Source organism: Sporothrix brasiliensis (genome assembly GCF_000820605.1).
Source record: "Sporothrix brasiliensis 5110 chromosome Unknown Cont18, whole genome shotgun sequence".
Classification (NCBI taxonomy): Eukaryota; Fungi; Ascomycota; class Sordariomycetes; order Ophiostomatales; family Ophiostomataceae; genus Sporothrix; species Sporothrix brasiliensis.
In genome coordinates, this window is record NW_024467137.1 from 564,498 (window position 1) to 576,694 (window position 12,197).

The 12,197-nt window shown below is 56.7% G+C and overlaps 6 protein-coding genes and 1 non-coding gene across 7 annotated transcripts; 4 read left to right on the plus strand and 3 right to left on the minus strand.

Moving 5' to 3' along the window:
- Positions 1-1,844: 1,844 nt before the first annotated feature.
- Positions 1,845-3,062, plus strand: SPBR_01792 (uncharacterized protein; the record flags this gene model as incomplete). Its single annotated transcript, XM_040760102.1, has 1 exon — positions 1,845-3,062. One exon carries the CDS (start codon positions 1,845-1,847, stop codon positions 3,060-3,062), a length of 1,218 nt encoding a protein of 405 aa, XP_040619135.1.
- A 419-nt stretch (positions 3,063-3,481) lies between these two features.
- On the plus strand, positions 3,482-4,185 carry SPBR_02017 (dynactin 5; the record flags this gene model as incomplete). The annotated part of the gene is made up of 2 exons (XM_040760326.1): positions 3,482-3,520; positions 3,574-4,185. The coding sequence occupies 2 exons, from the start codon at positions 3,482-3,484 to the stop codon at positions 4,183-4,185; spliced, it is 651 nt and encodes a 216-aa protein (XP_040619136.1).
- A 1,229-nt stretch (positions 4,186-5,414) lies between these two features.
- On the plus strand, positions 5,415-6,545 carry SPBR_01835 (uncharacterized protein; the record flags this gene model as incomplete). Its single annotated transcript, XM_040760145.1, has 1 exon — positions 5,415-6,545. The coding sequence occupies one exon, from the start codon at positions 5,415-5,417 to the stop codon at positions 6,543-6,545; it is 1,131 nt and encodes a 376-aa protein (XP_040619137.1).
- A 398-nt stretch (positions 6,546-6,943) lies between these two features.
- On the minus strand, positions 6,944-7,705 carry SPBR_01992 (uncharacterized protein; the record flags this gene model as incomplete). The annotated part of the gene is made up of 1 exon (XM_040760301.1): positions 6,944-7,705. The coding sequence occupies one exon, from the start codon at positions 7,703-7,705 to the stop codon at positions 6,944-6,946; it is 762 nt and encodes a 253-aa protein (XP_040619138.1).
- A 497-nt stretch (positions 7,706-8,202) lies between these two features.
- SPBR_02001 (acetyl xylan esterase (Axe1)) lies at positions 8,203-8,928 on the minus strand (the record flags this gene model as incomplete). Its single annotated transcript, XM_040760310.1, has 2 exons — positions 8,203-8,293; positions 8,357-8,928. 2 exons carry the CDS (start codon positions 8,926-8,928, stop codon positions 8,203-8,205), a joined length of 663 nt encoding a protein of 220 aa, XP_040619139.1.
- Positions 8,929-10,429: 1,501 nt separating this feature from the next.
- SPBR_09522 lies at positions 10,430-10,501 on the minus strand. The gene has a single exon. It is a non-coding gene; the product is annotated as a tRNA-Gly (tRNA).
- Positions 10,502-11,108: 607 nt separating this feature from the next.
- SPBR_01986 (uncharacterized protein) lies at positions 11,109-11,897 on the plus strand (the record flags this gene model as incomplete). Its single annotated transcript, XM_040760295.1, has 1 exon — positions 11,109-11,897. One exon carries the CDS (start codon positions 11,109-11,111, stop codon positions 11,895-11,897), a length of 789 nt encoding a protein of 262 aa, XP_040619140.1.
- Between the last annotated feature and the right edge of the window lie 300 nt (positions 11,898-12,197).

Genomic DNA, 12,197 nt, shown 5'->3' on the forward strand with positions numbered 1-12,197 from the left:
AGACACGAAGGCACGAACTGAGAGAATCGACGTTTCCGAGCACAACTGCAGCTACAACTCTCGAGCTCTCCTGATTTCCAGCGCCTCACACCACTTCTTTGCACCTTTAATGCAAGGCACCGTCCCCGGTGTGTAAAATGTGCGGCGGACGACAATGTGTGACCGTGTTTCCAAGCACATCCACGAATACGACGTACTTTGTAGGGTGTGGCTTGCATCTCGTAGGCGAGCGCATCTCACGCTCTCACTACCCAACCTCCGCTTTCGACATGGGCTGACTGAAGCCCCTCTGCCTTTTCTGTCCACGCCATTGGCCCCGGGACCAGCCATCCTCTTCCCAGTTTTGCGCCTGGCCGAGCCAATCCCCTCGCAGCTTACCGTCTTTCTGTTGTGGTGCTCGGCAACGCGGTGACCAAGAGAGCCATGTGAAAGTCGAAGTCGCCATTCCAGTTCCCCCTCTTTGAAGACGGCAAAGTCTCGGTCGGCGCATCGCCATTGTGAACTCCTGCGTTGCGATGCACGGTGCTTTCGTCATACAACACGAAATAGGAAGGGAAACAAAGCGCCTGAGCTATTACCGGGCGGAGTACAATTTAGAATAAAGCATAAATTCACCTCCATCCTCCCCTGCTCCGTGTTTTCCATCCCCTGTCCTCTTCAAAGTGGCTCAGCCCTGAGAGGAAGGCAGCATTCCAGTGTGAATCCGGTGGGAAGGTCCAGTGGGATCCCGTCAAACGAAAATCCCAGACTATCATCACTCGAAATCAACAAGATCAACATCCAGACAAACAGAGCCGCGATCGATCACCACGCTGCCCACTGGCCACTGCCCACTGGCCACTGCCCACTGCCCACTGGGCCCAGAGTACCCGCCCTGCCGCCCATGTCTGAGTTTTATTTACGTTGAATGTCGCGGACAACACAAACATCCATCCATTGCCCTTCCCGTACTCGTCGTAAAATCCACATCAAAACAAAGCGCAAACATAAAGACTTGACTACTCCCAAAACCGCCCAGTTTGGCAGGTAATGTCTGCGGGGTGCGTGCCAAATTGTTACAACTGGCTGCAATTGGTTAGTTTTGGCTGCTTTGACTCCCTTGTAGCGCCTTTTGATGTCCATCCGGGTGTCTCTTCTGGGGCGGCGCTTGGTTCCTGAAAATGTTAATCTTACATGTCGACGAGACCGTTGTTTAGACTGCTTTCACTGGTCCATGCTTCTCGTGTCGTTTTCTGTCGACTTGACGAGCACACGATCTCTTGGGAGGCACTACAAAAGACACTGCCATGGTAGGAGTAAGCATTGTGCGCTTCCTTCTAGAACAACGCCCTCTCGCCCCTTTCTTCCCTGTTTCCTTGCTACTCGGAAGCAAAACTCGGACTCGCAAAAGTCTCGAGGAGTGATATTACGTCGACACCTGCCACACACCAAGGAACTAGGACGTGACGGTGCTAGGACGGATGCCTCGTCGTGGTCGGCCTCTCGGGGCATGTCTCTGGCGAGGTAATTTTAATTTCCCCAGACTCCAGACTGGGTAGGTCGCAACGAGCCAAAGGCGACCGTTTGCAAGCGTTGTTTGCAAGCGTTGTTTGCAAGCGATGCAGGGTTGTACGAAGCAGACGCGGGGAAGGGCACAACGTGGATGAAGATGGCACTGCCCGGCGGCTGGCGTCGACAGACCGTAGCCGCCGCCAGGATCACTGCGAGGAATGCAGGATTCATAAGTATGCCGGCGTCCCACCAGGTTGAACCACATCTGTTTGCTCTTTACTCTTGTCGTCGACCAGACATCACCTTCTCGTCTGACTTTTCACAACACACATACGCATACACACACAGACACCATGGTACGCCGCATCTCGCCAGCCCGTGCAGGCGCGCTCGCCCTCGGCCTTGCTGCCGCGCTCTTTGCACCCCCGACCCTCGCCCAGGATGCGCCGCCCGCCTGCCCGGCTCCCCTGCCCGTCGGCCCTAGCAGCACCGCTTTCTACACACCGCCGGACTCGCTGCCCGACAGCGACCACGGCTCCGTCGTCTGGTACCGCGGATACACCGACGGCGTCTCCGCCATTGCTGGCGGCACCAACATTTTGGTACTGTACACCCAGGAGGGCGTCCACGGCAACACCGTGGCCACGTCGGGCTCCATTGTCATCCCCGACGGCGACGCGCCACACGGCGGCTGGCCGGTCGTCACCTGGGCCCACGGCACCACCGGCATCGCCGACCAGTGCGCGCCCACCATCAACGACCCGCCCTCGGACGCCGACACGCGCGACAAGCTGCTGGGCGGCTGGGTCCGCAAGGGCTATGCGGTCGTGCGCACCGACTACGAGGGCCTGGGCACGCCCGGCGACCACCCGTACCTCATCGGGCCCTCCGAGGGCCGCGCCGTGCTCGACATTGTGCGCGCCGCGCGCCAGTTTGACGCGCGCATCAGCGCGCGCGTCGTCATCGCGGGCCACTCGCAGGGCGGCCACGCGGCGCTCTGGGCCGCGTCCCTGGCGCCCGCGTACACGCCCGAGCTCGACGTGCGCGCCACCATCGCCTTTGCGCCCGCCAACAGCCTCGAGTCCGAGGTCCCGCTGCTCGACGCCGTCGGCAACACCACCGCGCTCTCCGGCACCGTCGCCCTCATCGTGCGCGGCCTCAGCATCGCCAACGCCTCCCTCGACGTCGTAGACATCATGACCCCCGACGCCGCCGCCCTCTACCCGCAGACCCTCACCGCGTGCTCGGCCGCCCTCGACGACCCCACGTCCTTTGGCGGCCTCGGCGCCAACGACCTCGTCCAGGCCCACGCGCGCCTCGCCGACGTCCTGGCCCAGCTCAAGGACAACGACCCGACCTACCTGACCGGCATCCCCCAGCCCGTCCTCGTCCTGCAGGGCTCCGCCGACACCACGGTCTTCCCCTTTACGACGGCCGCCATGGTCAAGAACCTGAAAGCCGGCGGCGTGGACATTGTCGAGCAGGTCTACACCGGCGCCACGCACATGACTGTCATTGACGCCGCCATGGCCAACGCCACCGACTACCTTGTCAGTGTGCTTAGCCCGTAGTTGTGTTCGATGTGAAAATGGAAGGCGTTCTTGTGTTTTAAAGTGAATAATTTAATGTTTAATAAATTAATAAAAGCAACTGGAACAATTGTATTTTGCAAGAAAGTCCTTTGGATAATAAAAGGTAGAATTCGACGTACATTTTATTCTGTTTTACTTTTGAAAACAAATATACCGGCTGGCTGGAAAAATGTGCATTTCGTAGACGAATAACACAACTGAAAGCTGGTGGTACGTTGATGAGCCAACCTAAAATGACTAAGCACCGCTCATTACCCACTTTTGTAGGTCACTGAAGCTTGGAGCTTCACCGCGTTTCAGGGGACATGTTATCGCGATATAGCATTCACGAATTTGCAACATCACATCGTCGTTGACACCTCGACCACACGACCCATGTGGTCTACACGCGATCCACCATGTCGCGAAGATCCGTGAAAGGAGAATACATTGAGACGGTAGGTTGCCTGTCTTCTTCAGATTGAGCTGCCTCCCGCCTAACACTTCCCAGGACACCGGCAACAAAGTCTCCCGCAAGGCCACGCTCGTCGGCACGCAAAACATTATCCTCGGCGGCAAGAGCGTCATCCAGCAGGATGTCATGATCCGGGGCGATCTTGTACGGTCCCTGCCGGCCTCGGCGTCGGGCGGCAGTTCTGGCGCGGGCAATGGCGGCAGTGGCGGCGCCGGCGGTACCAGCAGCGGCAGCGCTGCGGCCGGCGGCAGCACGGCCATCTCCATTGGCCGCTACTGCTTCCTGAGCCGCGGCTGCTGCCTGCGGCCCCCCGGCCGCTTGTGGAAGGGCGTCTTCTCCCACATGCCCCTGCGCATGGGCGACCACGTCTTTGTCGGCCCCGGCACCACCGTCATGGCCGCCTCCGTCGGCAGCCACGTCCACCTCGGCGCCAACGTCGTCGTCGGCGACTTTGCCATCATCAAGGACTACGTGCGCGTGCTCGACGGCACCGTCGTCCCACCCAACATGGTCATTGCGAGCTTCAGCATCGTGGCCGGCCAGCCGGCGCGCGTCGTGGGGGAGCTGCCCGAGGGCGGCACGGAGGCCTTTGAGCTGCGGGAGCTGTACAAGACGGTGGGCAACAATCCACAACCGATGCAAGCGTAGATGAGGGTGGGCTGGTTGTGGGAGAGACGGGGAGACACGGGGAGAGGACGACGGGATCGAGCAATGACGCGACGGGATATGGAGAAACGGAAGCGGCACGCATCGAGATACGACGGCAGAGCCACAAGGCTCTCGCCAACACACGAGCAAGACCGCTAGGACATACGGACACTGCATCGACAGAATCGAAAGATACCCATGCTCCTACGTTCATTTCCTCGCCCGGGCACGCGTGCTCGTGGGTGATTTTGTCCACTGTGGTCTGCTCGATAAACGGCCATTGGAAGACACGAAAACGGTCGCAAAGTGGCCATACCAGACAGGAAGGAAATCAATTTCTCCGAACGAATGTCGTTGGTGGAAACAGCTCGTGATTGACCAGACTCGACTTTGTCGTTTGTCGTCTGATTGTCGGCAATTATCAGTCTCTCTCGCGCACATGGCACTTTGGAAAGTTAGGAAGACGACTGACAAGCTTTAGATGGACAGCAAGTTGCAGTGACAGTCAACAAAGCCCGGAGTGCAAAGACGCACCAATCACAGCCGCAGCCCGCCCGGAAAACATCCGCCTTGATTGATCTCCAGATTGCCGTCCAGATTACGCTGCCTCCGTTGCCAGAAGCGTCTCCCATGCCAGCAGCTTACTCGCTCACGGCCACTTTATCCAGAGAGTGGTCCATATTGGCAGCATTAAGGAGGTCTCTGTTTTGCAGCTTTTGCGGTGTTTTTGCAGTCCGTCTGGGTCTTGCCCCCTTGTCCATTCTTATTTCTTATCCTGTCTTGTCCTTTCTTGTCCTATTTATTTTTTATCGCTTTTCGACTTGTCGCCCTCGCTGTGGAGCCTTGCCCCCATACCCACATCCCGTTCGGCATCTCCAGATGTCGGCAGTTGAGGATAGGCCTAGGAGAAATAATGGTAACCGAGTCTGGGGCGGCGGAAGCGACGTACAACGATGGCCTTTCGACGTCCAATGACGCCTGATTAATTCCGGGGACGACTTGTCGTCTGAACATCGCTTGCCGTTGGCAGAGGCTCATTTTGTTCTTTTAAGCCTGCGCGCTCCGCCCAAAGGTCCTTCATTTCGGCTTCCCTTCCTCTTCTTTTCTTTTCTCCTGTTGTTCTTTTCTTCATTGTCTCCACAGCCAGTCCTCTCGTTGTGTTGTTCGTCCTCTCCCATAACGAGCCAACTGTTCACACTCACAATCGTATCCCTCCCTGCATCGTCACCATGTTGAGAAACACTGCTCTCTTGGCCCTGGCGGCGATGGCCGAGGCCGCGCCCCAGTTCGGCGGTGGATTTGGTGGCTTCGGCGGCGGCGGCGGCGGCGGCGGCGGTGGTGGTGGCGGCACCACGATGCTGCGCTTCGGCTGCACGCAGACCGTCATCGACCGCCTCGACCCTCTCGTCAACCCCGGCCAGCTGCCCTCGCCCCACGTGCACCAGGTTGTCGGTGGCAACGCCTTCAACGCCACGATGCCCTCGACGGACATTTCCAAGCTGGCCACGTGCACGTCGTGCCAGTTCTCGGAGGACTTCAGCAACTACTGGACGGCCAACCTGTACTTCAAGGCGCGCAACGGCTCGCTGATCCGCGTCAAGCAGGGCGACGCGGCGCTGCAGTTCAACGACAAGTTCAGCAACCAGATCAACGGCGGCGTGCTGGTGTACTACGTCTCGGCGGCGCCCGGCAAGATCACGGCCTTCAAGCCGGGGTTCCGCATGCTCGTCGGCGACGCCGGCCGCAAGACGCCGCTGCCCGCCAGCATGAAGATGCAAAACTGCTTCCGCTGCTACACGGGGCCCAACTTTGGCGGCGACACCGCGGCGCCCTGCGCCGGCGGCGCCATCGACTCGACCGAGTTCCCGCAGAAGAAGTGCTACGGCGTGCGCTCCAACATCCTCTTCCCCACCTGCTGGGACGGCAAGAACCTGGACACGCCCAACCACCAGGACCACGTGGCCTACCCGACGTCCGGCCCCGCGTCGTTCCTCAGCCTCGGCGGCAGCTGCCCGTCCACGCACCCCGTGCGCATCCCCCAGATCATGCTCGAGGTCGTCTGGAAGACGGACGAGTTCAACGACCAGAGCATCTGGCCCGCCGACGGCAAGCCGTTTGTCTTCTCGGACGGCGACAAGATGGGCTACGCGCAGCACGCCGACTACGTGTTCGGCTGGAAGGACGACTCGCTGCAAAAGGCCATGGACACGGGCGGCTGCATGGGCGCGCGCTGCGGCTCGCTCAAGTACCAGACGATCGACCAGGCGAAGGCGTGCACGGTGAAGAACATGGTCAAGGAGAACGTCGACGGCTGGATCTCGGGGCTGCCGGGCGACGACAGCATGAGCATGAAGAACTAGGCGCGCGTCAGGCATAGGGAAAGATGGTTGAAGCGAGTCTTGGGTCGTTGTCTGGTCTGTTGCTGGTTTGTTTACATGACATGCCGTCTTGTACCTGCTGTTGTTACTGTCGTACATTTTGCAGATTTATTAGAGACGGCGGAGGACGTCCATTCTGTAATTACGGCGAGACGTCGCTGACTTCTCTCAAGGCACATACGTCTCGCCGTGCCTGTTCACTATACTTCAGAGATGTCTGTCTTCAACATTCGTTTTAGTTTCTTTTTTTATCAATTTAATTATCCCAATATGATCACTTGCATGTTGACATGTGAATTTGGGAGACAATGGCTTGTCCGAAATCAATTACTGTTAATGGAGCAAAACAACAAAACAAGAGCGAGACAAAACATTGGTACTCACCGGTTCACTTTACCCGCGGCCGCGGATAGAACGACGTCCTTTATCACAGCCTCGGTCAGAGCCGCTACGACTCCCGGCCGCTTGGCCAACTCAAAGTATTGCAGCAACAAGTCTGTCATCGTACGGGGCCACTCGCCTGCCATGTTGTCCACGGCCACACCGACCAGCGGCGCATACACTCTTACAATGTCTGTCCAAAGCTGGCGGAGAAAGGCAGCACTGTGAAGATCCTGGTCGTCCACACCATGCGCCGCCTGCAGACTGGCAATGTATTGAAAAATGGACATGCCGTTGGCAATGGCAGTTTGCGCCAACGGGCAGCCGTGCACCTCCGCCGGCGCTTGCCAGTGGAACAGGGCGTGTCTCTGAGCCCCTGCAAAAATGTTGTCCTCTGTCCACACCGCTCGCAGATACGCCACATCCCCGCCCAGCGCCTCAAAGCGGTACCCGACCGCCCGCAGCCGCCGCCCCAGTGCCTGCATGTGCCGGTGCATCCGGTGGTGCAGGTCGGCGCCGCCCATCTCCGTCAAGGTCACGGCGCCCGTGCCAACCAGATGCACCAGAAACTCGAGCGCCACCCGCTGGTTCTGCTGGTCCACGCTGACCACGCCGTATTCACGCTCGCACTGCGTCGTGAGACGCGCCACGTCCAGCAGCAGGAGAAGCCGCGCAAAGATGCTGTTTTCTGGGGCGCCGGCTGAGTAGCCGTAGAGTGCGCCGATGCAGCAGTTGTGGGTGATGGCGAGCGAGAAGGACATGATGGTGGGGAAAACAGCCCGTGTTTGTGTCCAGTGTTTGTGTGTGAGAAGAAAACGGAAAGAAAAGTTCACTACGAAGACAATTTATTTAAATAGACATGATGCTGTTCCTGGTCATTGTTCTTCTCGTTGTTGACATTTGTTCACGTTATGTTTGATGTTGTTCTTCTGATACGGTGTAGTGGCTTTAGTGGACAGAGACCGCTGCAACTTTGATCTTCAGTGCATTGTCGCCCCGTACTGAACTGCCTCTTTGTTATCAAAACAAAGAATCTGGTCAACCAGACAAAGCGGCCGTTTGCGTCCACCACTCTTTACTAAAAGCTGTAACGGACAAAATAAAGTGAAATATGGACTGAATTTTGTATGTACTGGGGAAAAAACTAACAAAACTGTTGAATTTTGGCACGACGAGAATGTCACATATCCACACCACAAAGCTCACCACAAAACTCACCAAACACCAAACAACCTCACTCCCCGTTCTCTTGACCCCCTTATGCCAGCAGCTTCTGGATAAACGCCGCGGCCTTCTGGCCGTAAATGCTGACGTACTGCTGGTGATGGTTGGCGTCGTTGCCGTTGCAGCTGGTCGGTTAGCAACAAAGTCTGGACATAATAATTAGGCTAACATGGTCGGGTTCAACATACCAGTACGGATCTTGCGAGTCGCAGTACGACTGGATGATCGACGGGCTGCCCGGCGAGCACTGGAACCCGCTCTGCCGCGCCGAGAAGCCGTGGTTCGTGCACGTGCCCACATTGTACGGCAGGCCGGCCGTGTTGTGCGGGTCGCCCATGAAAATCGCCGCCTTGACGGCCTTGAGCGCCGCGCCCGTCAGCGCCGCGCCGGCGCCGCCGCAGATCGCATTGTCCATGATCTGGCCGCCCTGCGAGTAGCCGATGAGCACAATCTTGGTGTCCGGGCACTGCGTGTTGAGGGCCGTCACCGCCTTGACGACGGCCGCCGTGCCCTGCGACGCCGAGCTGTCGTAGCTGGCGCCGCCGCAGCTGCTCTGGCCACCGCAGGCCGGGTAGACAATAGCCTCGGACGTAGCGCCGCTATTGGCCCGGACGACCATGTCGACGAGGCCCTTGGAGGTGCCGTAGCCGGCGGGCGCGGTGGTCTCGCGGGCGGCAAAGATGTGGACAGGCGGGCAGGTGAGGGGCGAGGCACTGGCCAGGCCGGCGGCCAGGACGGGCAGGGCAGCGGTGAGCTTCATGTTGGTGGTGTGTTGTGGGTGGTGCGTGACAATGGTGATAGGTGAGTTGTGATTGGTGGCTGGTTGTAGAGATGTCCTGGGCGATGATTGATGAGTGATTACGAAAAAAAGACGTCAAGGAAAGAGTGACGTGACTGACGCATTTATACGACAAACAATGATTCTTGCAATAATTGCGCTAGGCATGACTTTTCTCAATCTGTCCAGGTCGAATCATGCCGATCGGGGGCGCTGCGGTGCCCATTACTCGCCAACCCCATTGAGATTATCAATATCAAACGATGGAGCCAGGGAAGCTTTTCCCGAGCGGTCCGTATTGGAGATAAAAATACGACATAGGACAAAAGGAGATCTTGTGGTTGGCATGAATTTACGAGCATATATCATTCATGGACGTAAGGAAGGCAGGATGAGCCGTCAGAAGGTCTGTGTTTTGTTTTCTGGAAGTCAAGTATAATTTATGGATTGTCTCCGCGGGACGTTGCACTGGATCCATTTTTGGACTTGCATTCATCTTGGCCAAAAGGGGACGTATGGAGAATGAGCTGACAATATGCGTTACCTACAATGAAAGAATGACAGGCATACAGTAGACATTTTGGTAGATAATATGGTAGGCCTATACAAATAAAGCTTTGGTAACGCCTCCAAGCGATATTGAGAATCATGGGCCCCCAGATCTCCAACCTCTCGTAGCCTTGACCATATCGCTTATTCCATTCTTGCTACCGTCATTACTTTACGCCACGTTCGTCACTTTTACTCCATTGGGCGATCGCCCCCGAGATCTTCGTCTTCCCCGCCGGCAGAATAGAGGGACCGTCTGAACGTCGTACATCTCGGTACTTTATTGCAATCCACACGGATAAAAGGCAAAATGCCGTGGGCCGTCTACCGGAACAAAACCTGTGGACTGCTTTGCTCAAGGCTAAGCTGAAGATAGACAAAATAAAAGCAGCGTAAACAAAAGCAAACAACGGAACGTGATGCTCCAGATCTTAGATCGGCCGGGAGTCAGGTTGTGGGGTGCAGAGTACAGGATGCACTATCAAGCCCAAGCCGGATAAAAGGGGTAATAAGGTATAAGGTACGTGAGGAGATTAGATCGGATGTACGACACATGCTGTTGTTTATCTGAGCACATCCTCACTGTAATTCCATGTGGCCCATTCTTTCGAAATGCTATTTTCTTACTATGTCGAGTCATTCGTATTGCTTTTATTCTGGTCATCTGGTCTCTACTGAGCATTGAATAAGTTTGGGGTTTTGTATCGAGTGAAGAAAAAGAGATTTTCAATAATAAACTGTCGACGAAATTTACACAAAAAGACGAACACAGGAAATGTCCGAATTAAAGTGCCTCGGTTCTAAATAATCATAGATTGAGGTAAAAGAGTACAAAACAATTGTGAAAAAAAAAAGTATCATCTATTTCCCATCCCGTATGGAAGCAGCCGTGCCGCAAAAAAAAAGCAATAAAACGTGCACATAAACACAAAAATGCGACCTCCGGGAGTCGAACCCGAACCTTCGGTATGGAAAACCGAAATCCTAGCCGTTAGACCAAGGACGCTAGCGTCTGATTTTGTCAATTCGACCAGAAAGCAAGCTTATGTAGGACGGTCTGTAGTCCAGCGGTGTCACACTACTAACAAACCACTAACACCCCAATTGGCAACGCAGTCCAATGACGGCATATCAATAGCAACGTCGTATGTCGACAAGATTCCCGGTTTGCATTCGGTAAATGGCCGATGGGCATTTAGTCCGCATGGGATATTCTCCTACAGAGACATCCCGACAAACGTGTCGAGCTGCGACAGTATCCTTGCCGTGCACTGCAGCCGTGCAATTTACTGGGCTGTCGGCTTTTGTGATGTCCGATTTACCCACTCTATTGACAAAGGCACAAAACAGGATGCCAGAATAACCAGCCAACAGGGGCAAAATGAGAATCAAATGAGAACAAAATGAGAACAAATGAGGGGTTGGTGTCACGGACTTTACCTTTATCCACGGTCTTTCTTCCTGCTGTCGTCTGCCAACAGAGGGTATATCTGGTGCAAACGATGCCTTTGACGGATCCTCACGTTTGCAAGTGCATCTTTTCGTAGTCTGTAGACCTTCAACGAACAGGATCAACAAATCGTTGTTATTGATCGTCACAAAACACTGCAGAAATGGTTTCCTTCCACCTCCTGGGCCTCACATTGGCCGCCTTGGCCGGCCAGGCTGTGGCCGACTGTTCCCGCGACACGCTGCAAGCCGCCGCTGACGCCTATCTCGCCGCGCAGGAGGCCGGCGCGATTGCCGGCAGCGCCTTTCAGAAGCTGCTGGACCCGGCCGTGACCTACCGCCAGAACAACAAGGCCTCCAGCGCGAGCGCCGGCATCTGGAGCAAGGCCTTGAAGCTCGACCACAACCGCACGACGCTCGACACGACGCAGTGCGCCTCCTACACGGAGCTCGTGTCGACGGCCGGCCCCTACGTCGTCGGCGTGCAGCTGCGGCACGCGTCGGCCAGCGACGCGGCGTCGCCCATCAACGCGGTGGACGCCATCGTGGCCACGACGGGCGACTGGGCGTTCAACGCGGCCAAGACGCTCAGCTACATTGCGACGGAGGACTGGGGCACGCTGGCGGCTGCGGACCGCAGCCCGCGGGCGGTGCTGCAGGCCGCGGCCGACGCGTACCTCGACATGTGGAGCAACTCGACGGCCATCAACGCGGTGCCGTGGGGCTCGCCGTGTGCGCGCACCGAAGGGTCGATGCACTTCAGCCCGTCGTGCACGGTGGGCGTACCGACGTCCGGCTCGGCGTCTGCCAAGATCACGCAGCGGCGGTACGTGATTGACGAGACGGTGGGGTCTGCTGACGTCTTTTGCTCGTTTGCCGGGGCGCTGCCGGACAGCCACGAGTTCCGGCTGATTGGGGGCAAGGTGCGGCTGGTGCATACGATTACGGTGTAGGGGTGCGGAGCGAAGGGTATGTGGCTGGCAGAGTGTACTCGGCAGAGAAACAATCCGTTGGTGGAATTTCAAATACAAGATTTAATTTAGCATTTTGCTTTTTTCGTACCTGAATGTGCCGTGTCCGTCTGTCCACCTGTCTATCGTTGGCTGGTTCCTGACCAAGTGAGGGGAAACAGGCACAAACATTACACGAGATGAAGCAAGGACCGACCTCAGGCTGATCTGCGGTGGCGCATCGTTTACGAGCGCGCTTTTGTACACCGTTCTTGGCCCGATGTGTGTTGCTCGCCAAAGCCC